The following is a 22,197-nucleotide window of genomic DNA, read 5'->3' as shown; positions in this document are numbered from 1 at the left end:
GACGATCCCGCTTTACGGGGAGACTTCAGAGAGGGGCAAAGGCTCGTCCAAGGGCACACAGCGCCAGAGAGGCATTCGGCAGGGAGCCGGTAGTTGCCCGCTCTGCTAGCGGCCGCCAGTTTATCCCGAGGCTCGGAAGCTAAGGGTGAGGAGGGAGCGAAGGAGCGGTCAAAGCTGCCGCGAATGCGGGGGATATTGTCAGCAGGCGGCTTTCCCGGGGAGAGAAACTGGAGGCTATCTAGGCTGGTTCTGGTGGGGCCATCTCATTGACCACGGCCTCAGTTTCCGCGTCAAAGAGATGGCGACTTGATGTGGCTCCGGGATGGACCGGCGGGCGGTGTGCGAAGGGTTAAAGGGGAGGGTTTCGTGGAGAGGGCGGGGCCGGGATTCCGGCCGCACCTGGCGGCTCCGGACTGCTCGCCCAGACGCCGCACGTAGCCCCGGGAGCCGAATCGCGAGCGCGAGTCTCCTCGGAGGAGCCGCGCAGAAGCCGGCACCCGCCGCGGGGAGGGGCGGCGACGGCGGCGGGAGCAACCTGTGGAGGCGAGCGGAGCCGCCATGGCTGAATTCCCGTCTAAAGTGAGCACGCGGACCAGCAGCCCGGCGCAGGGAGGCGGCGCCGCGGTTTCGGCGCTGCGCCCAGACCTGGGCTTCGTGCGCTCCAGCCTCGGGGCGCTGATGCTGCTGCAGTTGGTGAGCGCGCGCTTGGGGCCTGGGGTCCGGGGCCGGGGGGTGGCGGGGTGTCCCGGGGGGCCAGGAGGGGTCGGGGGCTCTAGAGCTGCCCTTTTTGCTTGCTTCTCGCACACCCCCAACTCAGGTTCACATGCGCCCCGATGCGCCGTGCCTTCCTCGGGGGCGCCTCTAGGACGGACGCCCCCGAGATCACCCTGGAACCCTCTCACCCCGAGACGTCCTAGTTGCCGTCTCTTCGAGCACACACAAGGTGCACCAATGTCAGAGTGCCCACCTCAGCGCCCCATCACTCCCTCCCAAGTGGTCACCAAGAGCTCACCCACAGAAGCTCTCACAAAAGCCACAATCACTGCGCGCCACTCTCTCTCTCTCTGTTTCCCCGTCTCTGGCTCTCCCTCTGCCAGGACTAAGCCCCCAGCCCTCCAGCACCAGCCTGAGGCAAAGTTCACTCTCATCTGACCCTCTGCCAAGCTCCCAGCGGCTCCCCGTGGCTGCACCCCAGAGCACTCCTCGTCTAACCGAGCGGGCACATCCGGTCCAGCACAGACCCTTCGGCAGGGCCCTATGGGCTCCCGCGCGGGAGCCCGGCCCTTCTGGCTTCCACTGGGTAACCTGCCGGTTTCCGGCCGGTTTGACGGGCCCCTTGGGGCCGAGATACCGCGCCCAGCGCTGGGGGAGGGATTTGTGGGAAGCCAGAGGCAGGACACCTCTATATCCAATACCCTTTGTAGACCCCAGCCGAGGCCGATCGATGGGAACACCCCTCCCCCCACACAGCAATTTCAGGCTTGAAGGTGTTAGCTTTCTCCCCATGGTACCCTCTGGTGCGAGTCGGGAAGCTGGGGGCTGCCCTGTGGGAGGGGCTTGGTGCGTTTTCAGAGGACATGGGGGGAATTGGAGGTGGGCCAAGATCCATTTTGCATTAGGGCACCTCCTGCTGTCCCACTGCTGGGTCCTAGCTAGGCTGCCAGGTTTAGGACCGAAGGCAGTTTCCGAGACCAAACCTCCCTCCTTACCGCAGGTGAGCATTCTTCCCCCTGGGCCAGATGTCTCTTTCAGAATTCCTCAAATCTCTTCCTGTGGGGCCCCTCCCCCACCTCAGCCTCAGACTCTCTCGGAGGTTTAAAATGTAGATCTTGGTCCCCACCCCCGGGAAAAATGTGGAATTGGAATCTCAGTCACTACAGCCCAGAAATCTACATTTTTAACTTCTCTCTGAGCAGTCTGGCAGATTCTTTGTGAAGGGGAGGGGCGGGGCGGGGCGGGGGAGAGGTCCCGACTGGGGCCTGATTTAAATCTGCAGGTAGGAAAAGCCTGTCCGGAGTGCTGCTGAGCGCTAGGCTCCCGGGTGGTTGTGAAGGGTACAGCAGCCAAGCAGGAAGGGAGTCCCAGTCCCAGGGGTGGGAAAGGGCAGAGGAGAGGGATGATCAATTCTGAGTCCAGGGAGGCTCATGGAGGACAGGTGACTTTTGAGCAGGGACTTCACTGAAATCTGAGGCCGAGGTAGGGAAAGGGTGTTCAAAGGGCGGGCCACTGTGCGGGGCAAGCCTTGGGGCTGGGGAAGTGGAAGGGAAGTGGGGAGAGTAGCCAGCAGGTTGGTTTAGCCAGTGTAGGGGAGGAAGAAATTTTCCTCTACCTGTCTAGTTCTTCCGGCTGGTCTAAGAGTTAAATTGACATGAGAGAGATTAACAGGAGAAAATCAAAGTTTAATCACATGTACACATGGGAAAGACCCAGAAAAACTGAGAAACTCCCCAAATGGCCAAATCCCTCCCCTTAAACACCATCTTCAGCTAAAGACACAAGAGGATGTTGAGGATGGGGAGCGAGTTATGGGAGGTGAGCAGGAAAAGCACAGTAAACAATTGTGATTCAGATTTAAGTCGTTACTTTTTCCAATGATACGTTTCTAGAGATTTGGTCCACCTCTTGGTACCGTGAGGGAGACACCCTTACAGATGGAGATTTCCCTTACACATGTAAATGTTTCTTACAAAAGGGTAAGAAACCTTGGTTTTCAGTTTTTCCCATGTCTGCTGTTTCTTAGATCAGCAGCTTAAAATTATTATGCCAAGAGATGAATTTTGGGGTGGCAAGTTTTGCTCCCCTACACTGGAGCTGAAGCACTTGTTTCTGGGTGGCCGGAAGCGGAAGGCTTGAATACCTTGCGAGAAGTGGTGACCATGTTCTGTTCACAGCCTTAGGGGGTGTGGAACAGCAGAGGGGTCCCTGCTGGGCTGAGCAGGATGAGGCTGCCTGGTGGGTCCCCAGGGTTAGCTCCCGGTAGACAGGACCTGAGCATCAGCCCCTTTTGCATTTGAACAATGAAACTTGGAATAAGGGGAACTAGAGGAAGGTCCTGCTGTGCCTGCAAGGACTGGGGTAGCTTCCTGTGGCAGAGGCTTGTGTCTCTGATTTGGGGGTCCCCGTGGGCTGAGCATCTGGGTCCCATCGTGCAAATGTAGACACTGAGCTGTCCATGGAATGCAGGACTGGCCTGGAGAGCTGTGGTGGAGCTTGGCACTTAGACTCCCAGGGACTGAGTGTGAGTGGGATGGCCTCCTTCTGCCCTCCCTGCAGTGCTTTTGGGGCCCGGGGAAAGGGGGACAAGGGTCTCCCTTCAGAGTTCTGAAGACCTGCACCTTTTAGTGCCTTCACCAATTGGCTTGTGGGAGAAGCTGCTTCCTGAACTGTTTCTCTGGCAACGGACAGTTCCACTGGGTCTGAGACAAGGAGGGTTCCACTCAACAGGCACCCCGTCTTCTGGGAAGCCATCATAGCTCCCATCACTCAGGTGCAAACTAAGCTCCAGGCCTTCTGGCAAGAGCTTCATATTCTCTTATTCTCCACTTTTCAGGTGAGGAAACTGAGGCTTAGGGGTCAGTTCTCTGCCCAAGAGCTCACAGAGTGATAGAGCTGGGATCTAAGCCCTGAGTGGCCTGACTTTTCTGACCCGTGCTCTATTACCACACTCTTCTGGGCTCCTACTGGGCACTGGATGTGGTGCTGTTGTGGGAGTGATGGAGACCCCAGGCTCAGGGCCTGCTGTCCAGAAGCTCTTTGTCTGTGAGCTCAAAGGATGAGCTACCTGTGGAGGGATCAGGGAAGGCTGCCTGGAGGAGGCAGTACACGAGAAGGTGAAAGCTAATTCTCCATCAGACCCTTTTGTTTCCCAGGATCTGGTGAAGAGTTCCAGATGTGGGAGGAGGGCGGTGGGAAGGGAAGGAAGAAAGGCCCCAGCTTCTTGAGAAGATGTGTTCTTTGTTTATTTTAGTATTAAATGTGTCCTGAAGAACCAACCTCAGTGTTCACTGATTTATCGCTCCCCCAACCCCATCTAGCTCCAGAAAGAACATGAGATGGAATATGATATCAAGTCACATATGATGGAAGAGTTAACGTAATATATTTTTAAAAGTTGGTGGTGTATGTGTGGGTTGGGTAGGGATTGACTTAAAGAGAGCTAAAAGGGGATCCTGAATCTGTCGCAAGTTTAAGGCTGTCAATTCTTTGTTGAGTTTCCTAGCAGCCTAGGCAAAAAGGGAAACATGAATTTATGCAGATAGCATCTAAAAATGGAAGCAGGCAAGTTTGATCTAGAGACAGCTCTTGGTCATTAAAAACCTGGAAGCTTTTTTTTTTTTTAATACAGCAGGTTCTTATTAGTTATCTATTTTATACATATTAGTGTATATATGTCAATCCCAATCTCCCAATTCATCACATGTGGGAGGTAGGGTGCTTTGGACGGGAAGGAGAGGAAATTCAGGAAGGGGAACTCATCAGGGGCCAGGGCCACTAGGGAAGGCTTCCTAATGGAAGTGGGCCCTGAAGGGTTTAGTTATGTGGAAGGGGTAGTAAGGAGGTGCAGAGCAGATGAACCTTGGAATACCTCGTATAAAGGCCCAGCAGTCAGAAGGCATCCTTGAGGCTCAGGACATAGAAACCATATGAATGGCCTGTGTCGGTAGGGCAGTTGTGTTTGGCACCTTTTATCCTTCCCTCTTGCCCTATCTCCTGGGATTGGGGGTGGTCACATGATTCCCAGTTGGCAGATGAATAAGCAGATCAGAAGCCTCACCTGCCACTTGATCACAGTGATCCGTGGGTGCTGGTGAGAGGATTGGTGGAAGCAGAGAGCCTTGGGTTCAAATCCTGGCTCTGTCATCTTGGGCAAGTTCCCTAATATCCCTGAGCCTCAGTTTCCTTGTCTGTGAAATGGTGATGGTGGGATTGTGAGGAATGTGGAAGCTGATGCCTGCAAAGGGCTTAGCGCTGTATATGTTAGAACGAAGGGCAGTTAGGATTCACAGGGTCATAGAATCCTAGGCCTCTTATACTTGCTCCCAAAGGCCCCTCGGTGTGTCCTCAACATGAGCTTGCATTCTTCCAGGGACAGGGAGCTCAGTCCCTCTAAAGGCTACCTGCTCCATCCTTGTGCACCTGGGAGTGTGAGAAAGTTTTTCCTTGTGGTATTCCTGACTCTCTCCAGCCCCACAAGGCATGGCAGCCCCTTTTCAGGTTGGAGGCAGGGCAGAGGCTGAAAGTCAGCCCTTCAGGTTGGCTAGACAGGGTTGTTGGGATCTGCGAGGTGTGAGCAGAGGTTGGCCATATTGGGATCACAGTGTTGGGGACTCACAGGGTTTTCCATAGCACTGAGTTTCATGGGTTCAGCCTCCTTAGGGCAGCATTCCCCGCCCTGCATGCTACCCACCTTCCTTCCTACTCCACTGTACCCAGCAAAACAATGCCTGTATTGTTAGCTCCGCCTACCCGCCCCACTTTGTGGCTAGGAGAGTGTCGAGTGTTTGGAATCAATTTATAATTATGTAACAATATATGGACACATTATCCTTAAAAAGCAAAAACCTATTACAGGTAAGGCTAAAGTTATTCTTGGATCCCCTACCCCTCTCCCCAAGGGAACTGCTGTGTTGGGGTGTTTCTAGTTCTTTTTCCTGTGCATTTTAAAAAACATTGATGGTTTTATTCTGTATCCTTTGTTCGGTTGCTTTTCTCACACCCAAGGCACCTGCATCTCTTCATGTTATGCAGAGCTGTCTGCCTCCTTCCTGTTTCGGGCTATCCCAGGATGTCACGGTAGGGCCCGAGCTCATTTAGCCATTTCTCTATTGATGGGCCTGTTTTTATTCCTTGAAAAAATTATACAGACCTACGGCAAAAATGTTCCAGCAGTCCAAAGCGTTATCAATGAAAATGTAATCTCTCATCCCAGTCGGGACACTCCTCCCATCCCCATCCCCCGCCCTTGCCCGAGGCATCATGGGTGTGGCATTCCAGGGTGAGTCAGTGCAGGTATTTCTACACATGACCCCTATCAAAACACAGGTAGGCGCACTCTGCCTGTGCCCCGCCATGCTTTTACCCCCTTGGCAATACACCTAGGGATGTTCTGTATCATTGCACATAGAGCTACACGTATCTTTCTCTTTTTAATCTTTTATTTCCTTAATTTCTTTAATAGGTAATGTATTTACAACAGTCTAGAATAAGACAGAGTGGGAAAGAACACAGTGAAAAATCTCTGTCCCCTTTGGTTAGAGTTGACCTCCCCCATGCCCATTCTTCTCCGTTTCCTGTGTAGCATTTTAGGCTTTCTTTAAGGAGATCTGCAAATGTGGCTATAGGTCCCCACCTCTCCCCACTTTACTCCAGGGCTGTAGGCTATACACATCCTTCTGCACTTTTCCTTTTTCACTTAAAAGCGTGTCATGGAGGTCCTTTCGTCTCAGTACCTGAAGCGTGATCGCTTCTCTTGTGGCTTCTGTAGCAGCCCATCCCGCAGCTGTGGTGTGAGTTGTGTGGCCCGTCCCTTTGTTGACAGACACTTGGGTTTCCACTCTTGCTGTTCCACACTGTCACGGTGAATGATCTTGCCCAAGCCACTGGGCGCATCTGTATGGTACATTTCTGGAAGGGGGACCGCTGGCTCAGGTTATGTGTGTTAGTGATTTTGTTAGAGATTGTCAGATGCCCTCCATAGGGGTCACATTTGTGCCCCTCAGTGAGCCTTCTCGTAGAGTGCCTGTTCCCTACAGCTCCCATCTGACAGGCGAAATGGCAGGTCAGGGTAGCATTGTTTTGCATTTCTCTTATGAGTTAGGTTAAAGAACCTCACTTTTTTTTTTTTTTTTTTTTTTTTTTGCGGTACGCGGGCCTCTCACTGTTGTGGCCTCTCCCGTTGTGGAGCACAGGCTCCGGACTTGCAGGCTCAGCGGCCATGGCTCACGGGCCCAGCCGCTCCACGGCATGTGGGATCTTCCTGGACCGGGGCACGAACCCATGTCCTCTGCATCGGCAGGCGGACTCTCAACCACTGCGCCACCAGGGAAGCCTAAGAACCTCACTTTTAAAAATATGTTTAAGAGCCATTTGCATTTCCTTGTATGTTTGCTTCTTTCCACATTCTATTAAGTTGTTGGTCTTTGCCCTGTCAATTGCTAGGAGTGCTAGATGATTTGCAAATATTTTTTCCCTAGTTTGTTTTTTGACTTTGCTCAGGGTATTTTTTTGTTTGTTTTTTTATGGTGTTTTTTGTTTGCTTGTTTGTCTTGTTTTGTTTTTGCTCAGAAAGACTTATTTTTATGTGGCCGAATTTCTTGTTTTCTTTCCTTTCCCTTTTTTCTTTCTGGCTTCTGGAAACTGTCAGAGTTAGGACTTTCCCACTTCGAGGTAATAAAGAAAGTCTCCCATGTAGGGCTTGGAAAGTGTTGTATCATCCACAGTCAATCACAGTCCTGTTGTATCATCCACAGTCAATCACAGTCCTGGAAGATTGCTGGAGGAGACAGCCTCATCTGGGTCCTAAAGTGTCTTTAGTGCCTTTCCAACACTTTTTAAATTTAAATCTGGAGCTCTGGATCCTGGGAAGACAACTGTATCTATCTGGGATGTATTAATGTTGTTCATTTTTGTTGTATTTAATTTTATAGTTAGCTTCTATTGTGGTAGATAATGCAGGTTTTCTACTTTTTAGTGATTTAAAAGTTTCTTCTTAAAATTCTTATTTGTGTGATAAATCCACATTCATCAATGAGGACTAGTTAAATAAATTATGATACATTTATGCAGTGGCATACGATACAGTTAGTAAAAAGATAACTTCTTACCCCTCAACGAAAACAATAAGGCAGCTCTGTATGTGTGTAATGATGGACAGTCTCCAGGCTGTATGGTTAAGTGCAAAATGCAAGGTGAAGGGCTTCTCTGGTGGCGCAGTGGTTGAGAGTCCGCCTGCCGATGCAGGGGACGTGGGTTCGTGCCCCAGTCCGGGAAGATCCCACATGCCGCGGAGCGGCTGGGCCCGTGAGCCATGGACGCTGGGCCTGCGCGTCCGGAGCCTGTGCTCTGCAACAGGGGAGGCCACATTGGTGAGAGGCCCGCGTATCGCAAAAAAAAAAAAAAAAAAAAAATGCAAAGTGAAAACCCGTGTGTGTAGAATACTGTTGTTTGTCTGGAAGAAATACACACAGGCTATATAAATATACACACTCGCCTATCTGAAGTGTATGTGTGTGCATGCATGCCTAGGTAGTCTTCGGCAAGACACTTGAGAAATCACTCTTGGTTGCCCCCAGGGAAGAAATTGAGTATCAGGGGAAGAGGGAGACATGCTAAAAGCACCATTTTGTTACCTATCATGTCATATATATCATGCATTTTAAAAATAGAATAACTTATCAAAAAAATCTTTCAAATAAATGAAAATAGTGGGTAAAACAATAGGACAGGTCATTTATGGGCGCAGCAAAAGCTATGAAAATGGCACTCGAAGTCTCCCTCAGGCCCAAAGAGGGGAAGGCACTTTCCCAGGATCACAGAGCAGCAAGCAATGGCTTTGAGTTCAGCGTTACTGGCTGGGTGACCTTTTCTTAACCATCTGTAAGTGGAAAGAGGTGAGGGCTGCGGAGCTGTCCACGTGTGGTGGATGCTCTCAGTTTCTGTTGGAGTATCAGGGCCAGGTGTTGGTTGCTCCTTTTCAGCTGGTGAGTTGTTTGTGGTGGAACTCAGTGAGGATTATGCCCTGATTTCCTGCTCTTAGATGGTCTGAGGGAGCTGCAGGGGGTCCTGCCCTGGTCCCTGTGGCGATTTGGAACCTGAGTGTTGGGGGAGAGCCTGTTTTCCTTGGCAGTCCAGTGAGCCCAGCCCTGGATATAAACTGGTCCTTTGCTGTTGGGCTGAGTTGGCCCCTCCTGTTTGCCCAAGGGGTGGGAGGACAGGGTGGTACCACAGGGTCTCACGGAGACGTGAGAGCAGGAAGGCCGGGGCTGAAGGTCAGGCAGGGCCCAGCTGCTAGGGAACAGACCTGGGGCTGTTCTGGGATGTTTGAGTTTCATTCAGGTAGGAGCGGAGAGGTCAGATACCAGATGATCTGCCAGCCTGTATGAGATTAGCCAGATGGGGTCACTTGTCTGTCCTCGAAGTTTAGATGGGGTGGGGCTTGCTCAGTGTCACCCCAAACATTAGTGACAGAGTCAGGACTAGAGCTAGTGTCTGAGGAAGGAAGTCCAGGGAATAAGGAAGACCCTCACTTTAGGTGCCCCTCCCCCCAGCCCTGTTCCTCAGCAGGTAGAGAGGCCAGGCCTCATGGGGCTAATGAAGTTCATACGCTCCCCGCAGCCAGCTCTCTCTGGAGGGCCAACGGCCGGACGGGGACCTGCCTGGGGTGCTGAGAACATAAGATTCTGTCATCCCTCTCCACCTAGGGTTCAAGGACTGCCCCTGCCCCTTCTCTGCTCCCGCCTCCAGGGCAGTGATGCTCCCTGCAAACAAATTAGTCTCCAGGGAGTGTCCCTACCTCCTGGAATTTGGAGTTCTGTCCTCTTCTGGGCGTCTCTATCTACTGGGTCACAGAACTGTCCCCACCCTTACAGTGCATGACCTTGGGCCACGTCCATCTCTTCCGAGAGCTTTGCTTTCCTCATCTGTGAAATGGGCCAAGTGCTACTTGAGAGAGTTGGGCTTCCTGGGAGTGAAGCGCTGACGGGGGCTGGATTTGGACTTGACCTGGGCTTTCAAGGGGACTAAGGCCTTCCTGGGAAAGCTCTGTGTCGCCGTAAGGGTCTTAGTGCTGGGGAGGCACCGGTTGACTTTCTGGGGAGGACCAGGAGACCCCCAAGGGAGGAAGGTGAGCAGGTCTTAATTTCTGGAACCTCACCCAGGGGGTGCGTTGCTGCTGGCTCTGGGAGCCGGGGAAGGCCTCGCGGATGCCTTGGGGATGCGTCTCTGTCGAGGGGACCTGCTTAGTCTCTGGCCCCAGAGTGCAGAGTGGGAACCAGCAAGGGGGTAGGCAGGAGGCAGCTTGAGCTTCATGTTGGGAAGATTTTTCTGGAACCCTGAGAGAGACCCCAAAGGCAGAGTGGTGGCAGTGGGCTCCTTGACGTGCAGGCTGCACACAGGGGCCGGAGGTCCTCATGAGGGGCTCTGGGGGCACCGGGGCCATGGGGCCAGAAGTCTCTTTCGTCTCTAGCTCTGAGACTCAGGGACTCAGGAATAACAAGCAGTGTGATAAAGGCTGCATTTGGAAAGCCCTGGAGGTGAACCAGGCCCTGAGCCAGTGTTCCCATCCTCCTCCTCCATGGCAGCCCAGGCTGGGAGCGGGGTGCTTGTGGGTGGGGACCCTGGTTGCCTGGCTCCCTGCTGCACTTCCGGGGCCTATAACAGTGCCTGGCAGAGAGCGGGCCCTCGGGAGAATTTGTTCAATGACTCGATTTGGTAACTCACGTGCCTGCTTTTCAGGTAACAAAAGGGAGGCTTGGCCGAGTTAAATACCACCCCGGACCGGGTCACTTGGCTCGGGCTGGGTTCTGAATGCCCTCGCACCTCCTGTAGAGCTGGGGTGTGATGGCCTAGGATTCTCGAAAGCTCGTAGTGTACAGAGCGGGAATTCCAAGGAGCCTTTCCCTAGAGCCCAGCCCCTCTGCACAGGGAGGAAGGAGGTGGTGTGTGGAGTTGTTGTGGCCACGCAGGCACCCGGAGCCTCTGTCCCCTGCGCCTTTGTCTCCTGGGACACAATGGGTGGCTTTTTGTCCCCATAAAGTCCCTTTCACTGTAGGGAGAAGGGCCAGGGCGGGGGTGGAGTATGGGCCTGGTCAGGCCAAGTTCTGAGTGTCCTCAGCTGCCCAGATGTGTCCCTGTGAGGGGGAACCCCGGGAAGGGTTCACGTGGTCCCCTGGACCTCAGTTTTCTGGATGGTGCAGTGGGGAGAAGGGAGTCCTGGGGGCTCTTGGATGGACCCTGCCCTCAGATTGTTTCTAAAACATTTGGTTTCATCGCCAATGTTTAAAAAGCTGAAGATTTCACGTAGAAATTCGGATTTCTAACGTCTCCTGGAAAATCAGAAGTTCTTGGGACTGCCCTGGTGGTCCAGTGGTTAAGACTCTGAGCTTCCAGTACAGGGGGGCACGTGTTCAATCCCTGGCTGGGGAACTAAGCTCTGGCAGGCTGCTCTCGGCTCCACAGACCTCCCCTGCCCACCTTAGTCACTTCTGTGACCTGTGTGCCTTGACGGCTGCTGAGTTTAAAACCCTAATGTCAGCCTCCAGGCACTGAGGTTTTGTCCCCCGCGTGGACGCTGCGGTGTGGGGTTTACTCCCTCTAAGCTGTCAAACAGCCCTCCTAGCCACTCACAACTTCTACAACTTTTCACTTTTTCCTTTACAGTATTTTACTTGCATGACACACCTATGAGGTGACCAGGAGAGGTGTACTTGTCCAACCGCCTCACGTGTCAGATGAAGAAACAAACCAGAAAGGTTAGGTGCCTCTTCTAAGACCACACGCCAAATCTACAAGGGTCTAACTCAGCCCAGGAGGTGGAGAGGATTAAAAGGAGAGTTGGCGTGACCATCTTTGGGCGGGAGAGGAGTTAGCCAAGTGCTCATGGGATTGGTGGAGTCCCTCCAGTAAGTACAAGGGAGGGAAGGCTGTGGGCCCCCCTGGAGGAGCCCTGTGTTGAGGAGTGTCAGGCCTCAGACTTAGGGGATCCTTGGAGAACACTGAGCAGACCTCCCTGCTCCCATTGTACAGGGGGGAAGACTGAGGTCTAAAGGGGTGAAGTGTTCTGCCCAGGGACCTTTAGCCTGTGAGGAGTGGAGGGAGTGTAGCTGCAGGAGGTGTCCTGGGGGGTGGCTGGACTGGGTTCTGCTCCCTACCACCTGCGCACCTCCCTTTCTTTGGATAAGCCCAGCTGCCTTATCTGGAAGGTGGGCGGGGCCCCACTGGCTGAGGACCCTTATCTGCCAGGAACTGTGCCTGGTGCTTATTAGATGCATTATTTTTCCAAGGCCTCACACCCCTAGGAACTGCACACACTATTACTACTGCAGGAAACCAGCCACAGAGAATGGATCGGGAAACCCACGTTCTAACCTCTCAGAGTGATAACATTAGAGCACGGAGGGTGTTAAGCCTATGTTGGGCATCGGTCTAAGTACCTTACATATATTACTTCATTTACATCTACCCTGTGAGGTAGGCACATTTTGAATATAAGGACACTGAGGCACAGAGTGGTTCAGCAACTTGCCCGAGGTCACACAGCTAGTAAGTTGGCAGGGCCAGAGCTTGAACCCAGGGAGTTAATAGACCACCTTTCCATTAGAGTTAATGCCAACACCTCCCAGTTAAATCAGATCATAACAGCCATTCGTAGACTCAAAGAGTAGCTAAGAAAGATGTATTCGTTTCCTACAGCTGCCATAACAAAATGCCACAAACTAGGTCGCCTAAAAAACATAACAAGGGGCTTCCCTGGTGGCGCAGTGGTTGAGAGTCCGCCTGCCGATGCAGGGGACACGGGTTCGTGCCCCGGTCCGGGAAGATCCCACATGCTGCGAAGCGGCTGGGCCCGTGAGCCTGTGCTTTGCAACGGGAGAGGCCACAACAGTGAGAGGCCCACGTACCACAAAAAAAAAAACACACAAAAAAACCCCACCAAAAAACAGAGGGACTTCCTTGGCGGTCCAGTGGTTAAAGACTCCATGCTTCCACTGCAGGGGGGCATGGGTTTGATCCCATGTAAGCTCCCACATGCCACGTGGTGTGGCTAAAAATAAAACAAGAATTTATTGTCTCACAGTATTAGAAGTTCAAAATCAAGGTGCTGGCAAGGTTGGTTCCTTCTGGAGGCACTGAAGGAGAGTCTGTTCCATGCCTCTCTCCTAGCTTCTGGTGGTTGCCAGCAATCCTTTGTGTTCCTTGGCTTGGAGACACGTCACTCTAATCTCTGCCTCCATCTTCACATGGTGTTCTCCCTCTGTGTCTCTTTGTCCAGTTTCCCTCTTATAAGAACTCCAGTCCCTGGATTGGGGCCCACCCTAACTGAGGAATGCCTCTTGGTCAGGCATTTGTGACTAATTCCTCTCCTCTCTGGCCCTGCAGGTGCTTTTAACAAAAATATCTCTGTTATCCAGTCGTTGAGAAATTTTTGTTTGGAGGTGCAAAGGTCCTGGGGCATGTGTGAATGAGACCTTTTTTTCCTTATATTTCTTGAATGTGACCTTTTTGACAGCCATCATTTAAAGAGAAAACCCCTAATCAGAAATCTTTAGGTTTTCAGGAAGACAGGGTTTGTTTGTTTTTTTCCTTCAAGATTTCCAGACCTTTCTCTTTGTTTATCTGCAGTGCATGCCTGAGGAGGTGTTGCTGGGGCCTCAGAGAGTTTGGAAGGACCAAGGGGATGAGGTTTGGTTCTGTGTATGTGTATGTGTGTGTGTCTGTCTTTAAGAGTAAGACACACAGATATATGTGTAGACCCCCATGGAGAAACATGGGGACAGATGAACACATAGGCAAGAGACAGGGACCCCCGGAGGTAAAGGCACAGAGTTCTGTTCTTCGTCACATGGCTCCCTCCCTTCACCTCTCGCATGCTCACATGTCCTAGTGAGATCTTTCTTGGCCTTATTTTCCTTCTCAGCTGGATTTTCCCCCACAGCACATATCCTGCGTTTCCCTCATGTATTGGGTTTTTAGCTGCTACCCGCCCCGCTGTCCCCCGCCAGGAGAGCAGGGCTTTTCATGTTTTGGCTCACACACACAGTGGTAGGTGCTCAACAGATATTTGTTGAATGAGTGAACTCAGAGGGATGCACACGGCAAGGCCTGTGGTCAGAGAGGGTGTCAGAATTGCACGAGGGCCTGGGTGAAGCCCTGTGTGCAGGTGGCAGAGTTGGGGCCTCCTGCCTTGCTCTCCACCCTCGTCACCCTACTGCCCTCCCCCTGCACAGTGGGGTTTACTGTTCTGTACTGGACTATAAGACAAGTCCTCTGGCCTCTTCCAGCTAGACTGTGGGTCCACAGCAGGAGGGAGGGGTCCAGCAGTTCCTGCAGCTTCTGGAGATGAGGCCTGGGCCCAGCTCCCCATGCAGGGCCACCCCGGCCAGCAGAGGGTCAACACATGTAGGGGTGCCCTGTCCTGGGCTGGGGCACTTCCTGTAGATTCTTGGGGCTGGGGTGAGGGGACGGGAAAAACCAGTCTGTCTGGTTGAGGTGGGGGAGGGCAGAAACCAAGGCGGCTCCCTGGGCAGCAAGGCCAGAAGGAACCAGAAATTCCCACTGCTTATGCAGCAGCTTTGTCTCTCAGGCTGCGCTTGCTGATCCGGAAATCAGGGCTGGGCAGGAGGGCGAGGCAGAGACCAGAGAGCTGGATGCCTGCGGGGCCTCCCCCCCTGGGAGCCAGCGAAGTGTCCTCATTTTTTATACATCACTAAGTAACTCTCAGTAGCCCAGGGTCCAGAGAACGACAGATCTGGGTTCACTCCTGCCCTGCCCTTTCCCCACGGGTGGCCGTAGATGACTCATTTTCCTCTGAGCTCCTGTTTGGAAAGTGGGGATAATACATAATACTGACTAATGAGAGGGTTTGGGGAAGTCAGTGAAATAAAAGGGAAGGTGCTTACCTGAGGCCTGGCACACAGCTGGAGGGCATTATGTGGTTACTGTGACCAAGCCCATGAGTAATACACCAACAATTGATAAGTGTACATTAGTGTAAACCCAGATCGATCCTTTCTTGATTTTTCAGTTCACCGCATTTTCTAACTTCCTTTCAGATAGTTGGAACCAGGCAACACGATGGCATGGAGGCCTGTAAGGACCCTGCTTTAAGTGAGGAGATAATTGTCTGCCCCTGACACGCTCAGTCCTCCCCTGGGAGGGTCCTGCGTCCTGCTTTGGGAGTGTCTGTCCTCCTTTGTAACAGTGACCCTCCCCCAGCCCTGGGGGCTCTTGCCTGCCGATGTGTCTGTTTCAGGCAGGGTGTCCTAAGGTTGGGTGGTTGGGGGGCTGTGCTGAGACACCCGCACTCTGGGTCCTCATGGGTCAGGGCTGTGCCCCCAGCGGTGTGACTGCCCTCAAGGCCCTGTTACCTGTCCCACCTTCCTCGCCTGCAAACTGGGCCCCATGGGCCACCCAGCCTGTTGGTGGTGGCTAGAGGAGAGCACTAGAGGCTAGAGGTAGGGCAGGGGAGACTGGCAGGGTGCAGTGTGGGGTGGGCGTCCCTGGGGTCTCACCCCCCCACCCCGGAATGGGAGGAGGAGCAGGTGCAAAAATCTGGAGAGAGGGGGGAGTGGGCGCTTTCCCGAGTCTCCCACTCCCACCCCTGGGTGGAGGGAGGCAGGGCTGGGAGCACATTGACCGATTCACCCCTGCGTCCTCTTGTGACACACAGCACCTGTCGGGGGCAGGGGTCTGACCTCTGTTTCCTGGATAAGGAAACAGAGGCCAGTTACCTCTTGAGCATGTGTTTATCGAGCAGGTCTATGCGCCAGGCACTGCCGGGCACTGGAGACACAGCGATGACCAAAGAAGGATTCCTCGGGGGCCTGCGTTCTAGCAGGCGGACTCGAGTTGCCCTGGTGAGCCGCACAGAGCGGGAAGGCACTTGCCTGGTGTCCCATAGCCCAGGCAGGATGAAATCCCAGCTCCTGACTCCTAAGCCCAGGGCTCCACCTCTCACTTCCAGGTGGTGGGGAGAAAGGAAAGTCGTCACAGGGGCTGCTGGACGCCCGGCCTCATCTAGGCTTATTCCTGCCCTGACCCCACAGGTGTAGGGGGATCGATACAGAAACTTCCCTTTTGGTCCTTGGCAGGGGTGCTTCGGTGGGGTGCCTGGCAGGCACCCATTCTGGCTGCTCTGGGGTGAGTGACAGCTCTCCCGTGTCTGGTCTAGGAGCTTGTGGCGGGGGGACTTTCTATCCCCCAAACCAGCAGCAGAGGTGGGTTTCGCTCCTGAGCCACTTCCCTGTGATCCAACTGATGGCTGGCTCATCCTTGAGACGGTGGCAAGGTCACTGGGAGCCTTGCTGTCACACACTGTCCATGGGAAGAAGAGTGACAGCTTTCTCTGTGTCTTCATCAGCAAAGCAGCCTTTTTCCACAGCCCCCCAGTTGATCCTCCCTCCCTCAGCGGCCAGTCCCGAGGCCTGCTGCCGGCCAGGGATTCTGGAGAATGCCCTTGTGGTGAAGGAGGACGTGCTGGCCTGTGGGGTCTCAGCCAGCAGGGAAGGGGCCAGGAGAGGCTTGGGGGAGGCTAGGATGGCCACAAGTGAGGTACCACCCTGCCAAGTTCCCCACGAGGCCATGAGGGGTTCAGCCAACCTACCCGTGTAAAATTCCCTGCAGCACAGCGTCCCCAGCTGGAATTGTTCGTTTATGTATACAAACCCCCATGGGTCCTGAACCTATGAGGTAGGTATGCTCTTTATACTCATGTGACAGGTGATGTGTCCAGAGCACAGAGTGGTTGTGAGCTTACCCAGTGTCACACAGCTGGTAAGGGGAGTGCGTTTTAAATCAGGCAGTTGGCTCCGGAGGCCATGCTGTCAGCCGCTACACACACTACAGGGATGTTGGGGCTCACCCTGCCACATAGGAATGGCGTGATAGGTCCTTTTGCTTTTCTGAGGCCCAGTTTCACCTGTAAGGTGGGGATGGTAACACCTGTATTGAGGCGCAATTAGGAGAGTCGGAGAAGCTGGGGGTGGAAGGGGCTTGGTAGGGCATCAGGCAGAGGTCACCGTACCTCTGGGACTCTGTGCTTGTGTGTCCCTCCTTCAGGGATGTGCTGGTGACTTCATCTTTCTTTCAGAGGCTTTTACTAAGTTCCTGACCAAGCTCGGGTCCTGTACTGGGTGCTGAGATGCATCTATGAATGGGACAGTCATTGTCTTGCCCGTGGGGAACTGGGCAAGCTTGGGACACCACCCCTCCGGGGCTGCAGGGGTCTCACCCTGGAGGCAGCAGGGTGGAAGGCACTGCTGCTGTGGCTTCCAGTCTGGGGAAGGAAATAGAATTACAGTCTTGGGTGGTGGGTGCCTGGGGGGCCATGTGAGCACAGAAGAGAGTTCTGGAACCCAGACTGGAGGAGCAGGGAAGGTGCCCTGGAGCACATAACATTTCAGCTGAGATCTGAAAGGAGTACGTTACCAGGCAAGGGCTTGGTATGTATTGGTATGCAGTAGGAGCCAAATAAATTTTTCTTGGGCAAATGAGAAATGTGTCCTGCAGAGGGCGCCCCATGGCAAAGGCCTGGAAGCCTCTGGTCTGTGGCCTCCAGCCTGAGCGCTGGGGGCTCTGGGAGACGCTGGCCCTGTCTCGCTCCCTCCAGGTGCTGGGGCTGCTGGTGTGGGCCCTGATTGCCGACACCTCGTACCACCTGTACCCGGCCTATGGCTGGGTGATGTTTGTCGCTGTCTTCCTCTGGCTGGTGACAATCGTCTTCTTCATCCTCTACCTGTTTCAGCTGCACATGAAGCTATACATGGTGCCTTGGCCGCTGGTGGTGAGTCTGGGTAGGAACCCTGGGGGTGGGTCCAGGGTGACCCCTCTGCCTCTGGGTGTAGCTGTGACAATGCAGCCTTCCCTAAATGAGAAGTGGCAGGTGGGGGTTGGCTGAAGTCCTCGCTGGCCTGTAGCTCTGGGTCGGGGAGGGAGGATTGGTGGTTCAGGTGTCCAGTTTTTCTGAGCACTGAGAGCCATGAATCCAGGAGGACTTAGGCTTGACTTTCTCCCACGAAGGGAGTAGAAGTGAGGGGCTGTTGAATGGAGAGACTGGAGGCCATTTGGGATCTTGAAAGTATTTTTCCTTTTGGGGGGCAGTGGGGATTTGCATCTGTGTGTTCTGACTGGCAGCCCTGGGCCTGGAGGTTGGGCTGAGCTGGCAGGAATCACCGAGGCTGGGCCCGGTGTGTGCAGGGCTCAACGTGCCATCTCACCCCCCGCACCCCGCTGTCTGCAGGGTGAGGCCCCTGCAGCCTGGCAGAGGATGGTGTCCCGGGTTGCCCGGGTCAGTCTCCTTAGGACACAGAGCTGTGAGTGTCCATAGGAAGTACCCTGGCCAGACACAGAGAAAGCTGCTAGGGCTTTTTTCTCTGACCCGGAAAACCCCTGCAGCTGGGGTCTGAGGCTTTCAGTGAGCAGAGAGAGGCAAGAGAGGCACATGATTGTAAGACAAGCAAAGCTGGGACTAGGCAGCATTGTTTGCAATTCAATGACTTTTGAAGCTGAGGAAACGTGAGTCATCCTCAAGACAGACCGTGTTTGTTAGATCTTGACATCACTGGCAGGAGCCAGGTGGTGTTTGCGGCGGGCACTGGGCTTGGAGGGAAGATCCTGGCATGAGGAGGGGGCGGCCTGACTTCCTGGCTAGGGTCCAGCCCCTGCCTCGTGTCCTAGGAGCCTTGAAGAAAGACATCCCCGGAGATGGAGGGGCCTTGGTGTCTCTTAGCACAGATCTGGGGCCCAGCCACAGCTGCTGATGGAAGGAGGCTCCTTTCCCAGGCCATGATGGCAAGGCAGTGTCTCACCCTCCTAGAGGAGGCTGAATTATGATTGCCAAATTGGGCTTTTCTGGGATAGGGGCTACAAGCCCCCTTCCGGGCACAGGTAAGAGGCGTGGGTCAAAAAGGTCAGGAGGGGTTCTGGAGAACCCGCACCCATCTGTCCATAGGAAGCCGCCTCTACTCAGCTCTGTTGTTAGTGGGAGTGCAAGTGCCAAATCTTGATATTTTAAGATTGAAAGTTTTATATGCAATCTTAAAGTTTTCGTATGAAATCAAATTTAAAACGTAATATTTTTAAAAAATCTATGGGATGAGCCAAACATGCCTGAGGGCCACCAGTTTGCGATCTCTGCTAAGTGTCAACTGGCTCCGGGGGCCAAGCGCTGGGGGAATGGGACCTGGGCCTGGTTGTCAGCCCAGGACCCTTCCTTGCCAGCCTGGCTTAGGGGTCCTCACCCTGGCATTTGACATGGGGCCTAGAGCCTAGGATGTGGCCGAAAGGCAGACATAGGTTCGTCCCACTAAGGGCAGAGAGGGACGTGAGGCACCACCACCCACGCCCCCGCCGCTCGGGTCAGCCTCAGAGCCAAGTCCTCGGACAACAGGGAGGGCCGGGCCTGGCTGGGAGCCAACACAAGCAGGCCCCGGGTTCAGCTGGTGCACTCAGAGACAGGCTTGGTTTGGTCTCTTGCCATCAGGAATGGGTTTTGCCTTGTGGAACTGTTGCTGTCCTGACCAGGTCACTTTAGCAGCCCCTCCACAACCCGCCCGCCGCCCCCCCCCCCCCCCGCCATCTCTCGGCCTTCGGTATGTCTACGTTCCCTGCTCATATGGCCTCCAGGCTGACCCTGTGTAGACCGCTGTCTCTTGAGGCCTTTTTAGAGGGAAAGACCCACGTGTCTCCATCCTTGAGCCCCAGCCCCTGTTCTGGCTACTAAAGGGATGTGCTCGTGGGGACCAGGAGGTTCCACAGTTACCGGAAGTGTCTCACGTCTTAAGACTTCTCTCCCCCACCTACCCCCAGTTAATGATATTTAATGTGGGCGCCACTGTTCTCTACATCACGGCCTTCATCACCTGCTCTGCTTCGGTTGAACTGACGTCCCTGAAGGGCACCCGGCAGTACAACCAGCGTGCAGCTGCCTCCGTGAGTATGGTTCCCTGGGGCACCCTCGGCAGTTACAGGGGAGACGGGCCAAAGCAAGGTCTGGGCCCCTGGACTCTCACTGCTCCCTGGTCCCAGGCCAGGCACCTGCCACGTGCTGAATTACCCTCCTCTCAGTGGGCTCAGTTTTCCATAATTAACAGCAAAACCCCGAGGAACCAGAATGCTTGGGAAATACCTGGGTGGCACAAATGAAGTTTGGGTTAATGCTGCTGTAAATCAGTCGTGCTGCAATGATTTAGGGTCATAGGTCCCCTTGGAGAATCTGTTGAAAGCGCTCTATCCTCCCCCCTGGAGAAAGGCACGCACAAAAACCTTTCGGTTTAAACCATCTGGGAGATCCTCAGGCTCTCCCATGCAGCTCAAACTCGGGCTCCACGTCAGGTAGCCAGTGAAGTATGAGTGAGCACGCCTCACCCACGAGCCCCTGCAGGCACTTCCTCACTGTCCTTCCACTCCCTCAGTGGGGAGGGGGACAGGGACTGCCAGTCCTTTCGACAGACCAGGAAACTGAGGCTAAGAGAGGTGAAGGGACACCACTAAACTGAGTCCTGGGTAGGGCGGGAGTTAGACCAGGACTTGGGTCTCCTCATTCTTTCTGGTGAGGATGGTTTTGAAATCTGTGAACTCAGTCACCAGGATAGAGACATGGAAATTCTGAACGTGGCCTTAGGTGCTAGTGTAGGGATACCTATGAATTGATTCCAGAAAAACTCCTAGGGTAGCTGAACATTGCCTTTTTAAAACTAAATCCCTGAAATGTGTCTATAAAGTAGCTCCTACCCCTTGGTGACTCTTAGCACACTGTCCAGTTAGCCCTCAATCTAAGACACACCTGGCTTGTGTGGTTAATGGTTCCCCACTAGAATATAAAGTTGGCACCCCAGAACCTGGTACCCATCAGCCCCCACGGTGGTTAAATGGGTGTATGGTTAAGGAGGAGGTGGTGTGGCTCCAGAGCAGCTCATTCTGGTTGAGGGGCCCCGGGTTTCACTGTCTGCATCTACCTTCCTGGTGCTTGTATCACTGTCATAGCCCCCAGCCCCGTGTGCCGTGCTGCAGACAGACTCACCTCTGCTGTCTTCTCTTTCAGTTCTTTTCGTGTTTAGTGATGATTGCCTATGGAGTGAGCGCTTTCTTCAGCTTCCAGGCCTGGCGAGGAGTAGGCAGCAATGCAGCCACCAGTCAGATGGCTGGCGGCTATGCCTAAACCATTGGTGCCATGGGCCACCCTGGGCCTGAAGGCTGTAGCCTGGTCCCTGTGCAGGTGGCCCCGCAAGCCCGAAGCCTGAGCCCTGCATGGAGTCAGCCCGGAAGGGACTACACTTGCTCTTCTCTGCTCATCAGACTCCTTGGGCTCACCCCACACTCCCAAGGAATCAGGATCCTTCCTCTGGCAGGCGCATGGGCTGGAAGAGAGGCCAACAGCCAAGACCTCTCCATCCTCCATATTCAGCAGAAGGTGATGGGGGATACAGGACTCTCTCTGCTTTGTCTTTAGGACTTCGGTGTCCAAGGCTGGGAGCCAGCCTTCTCATTGGCACTAAATACACTAACAATGACTCCAGACTTGCAGCCCACCATAGAATATGCCTAACAAGCAGCAATTATTTATCTCTGTTTTTGTTCTGGGAAGCTGAGCAAATTCATGAAACCGTTCTGATTCCTTAAAACATAATCCTGGCCTGACCCTCCGCCAAGCTAGCACGTCACTTGTAGGGAAACATGTCGAAAGAGGGTTATGATGCTGACAGCATGGTCTTCCTTTCCTACATTTCAGACATACCAGTTATTTTAAACAAATCAGTTTTAAGTGACTTCTCAATGATGAAAAGCTTATCCAGGTTTCCCTCCCTTTCCCAAGCCTTGTTTGTAGTTTTCCCTTTGGGAAAAGCTAACATCAATGCCGACTGCCTCCTTGACACTGTTAATCAGGCACCTGGGACATGAGGGAGGGAGGGAGGTAAAGCAAGGCCTTGCTAGTGAGTTGTCCTGTGCTTGGTGGCGACTTTGTTGTTTTTGTTTTTTTACAAAAATAAAGATGAAAGAACTTATTTTGAAAAGATGTTGGGGAATCACGGTTATAGATGCTTATAAACTCCAGGTAGCTGCAGCATAAGTCAGTACAGTCAGCCCTCCATATCCGTGGGTTTCACATCTGAGGATTCAACCAATCAGTTGATATGCAGGGTCAGCTGTATTCAAAATACTCGCCATTTTACATAAGGGACTTGAGCACAGATGCTCAAGTCCCTTAAGCATCTGTGGGTTTTGGTATCCCCAGCGGTCCTGGAACCAGTGCCCCACGGATACCAAGGGACAACCGTACAAAGGTTCCAAATGCCTATTTAAAGGCAGTTCCAGTCCTGGAGTCCCTCAGCACCACCAGCCACTTCTTTGACCTGAGGTAGGATGACCAACTTCCTGCCTGCTTTGCTGGGACAGCCCCGTTTATGCCGCTTGTCATGGCATAAATTTAATAGCACCCCTTTTTATTCTGAAAAGGGTCTCAGTTTAACAGTAAATCATTTAGTC

At 53.5% G+C, this 22,197-nt stretch overlaps 1 protein-coding gene across 1 annotated transcript; it reads left to right on the top strand.

Annotated features, from left to right (window-relative positions):
* Window positions 1-86: 86 nt before the first annotated feature.
* On the top strand, window positions 87-21,716 carry PLLP (plasmolipin). The gene is made up of 4 exons (XM_067718877.1): window positions 87-693; window positions 17,324-17,497; window positions 19,522-19,644; window positions 20,756-21,716. Exons 1-4 carry the CDS (start codon window positions 559-561, stop codon window positions 20,870-20,872), a joined length of 549 nt encoding a protein of 182 aa, XP_067574978.1. The 5' UTR covers window positions 87-558; the 3' UTR covers window positions 20,873-21,716.
* Window positions 21,717-22,197: the final 481 nt, after the last annotated feature.

Source organism: Pseudorca crassidens, chromosome 20 (genome assembly GCF_039906515.1).
Source record: "Pseudorca crassidens isolate mPseCra1 chromosome 20, mPseCra1.hap1, whole genome shotgun sequence".
Lineage (NCBI taxonomy): Eukaryota > Metazoa > Chordata > Mammalia > Artiodactyla > Delphinidae > Pseudorca > Pseudorca crassidens.
This window is presented reverse-complemented; position numbering and strand designations above follow the sequence as displayed.

Coding starts and splice junctions, on each gene's coding strand:
- PLLP (XM_067718877.1), top strand. CDS start 559: ATGGCTGAATTCCCGTCTAAAGTGAGCACGCGGACCAGCAGCCCGGCG. Junction 694..17,323: donor CGCTGATGCTGCTGCAGTTG/GTGAGCGCGCGC, acceptor CGCTCCCTCCAG/GTGCTGGGGCTGCTGGTGTG. Junction 17,498..19,521: donor TGGTGCCTTGGCCGCTGGTG/GTGAGTCTGGGT, acceptor ACCTACCCCCAG/TTAATGATATTTAATGTGGG.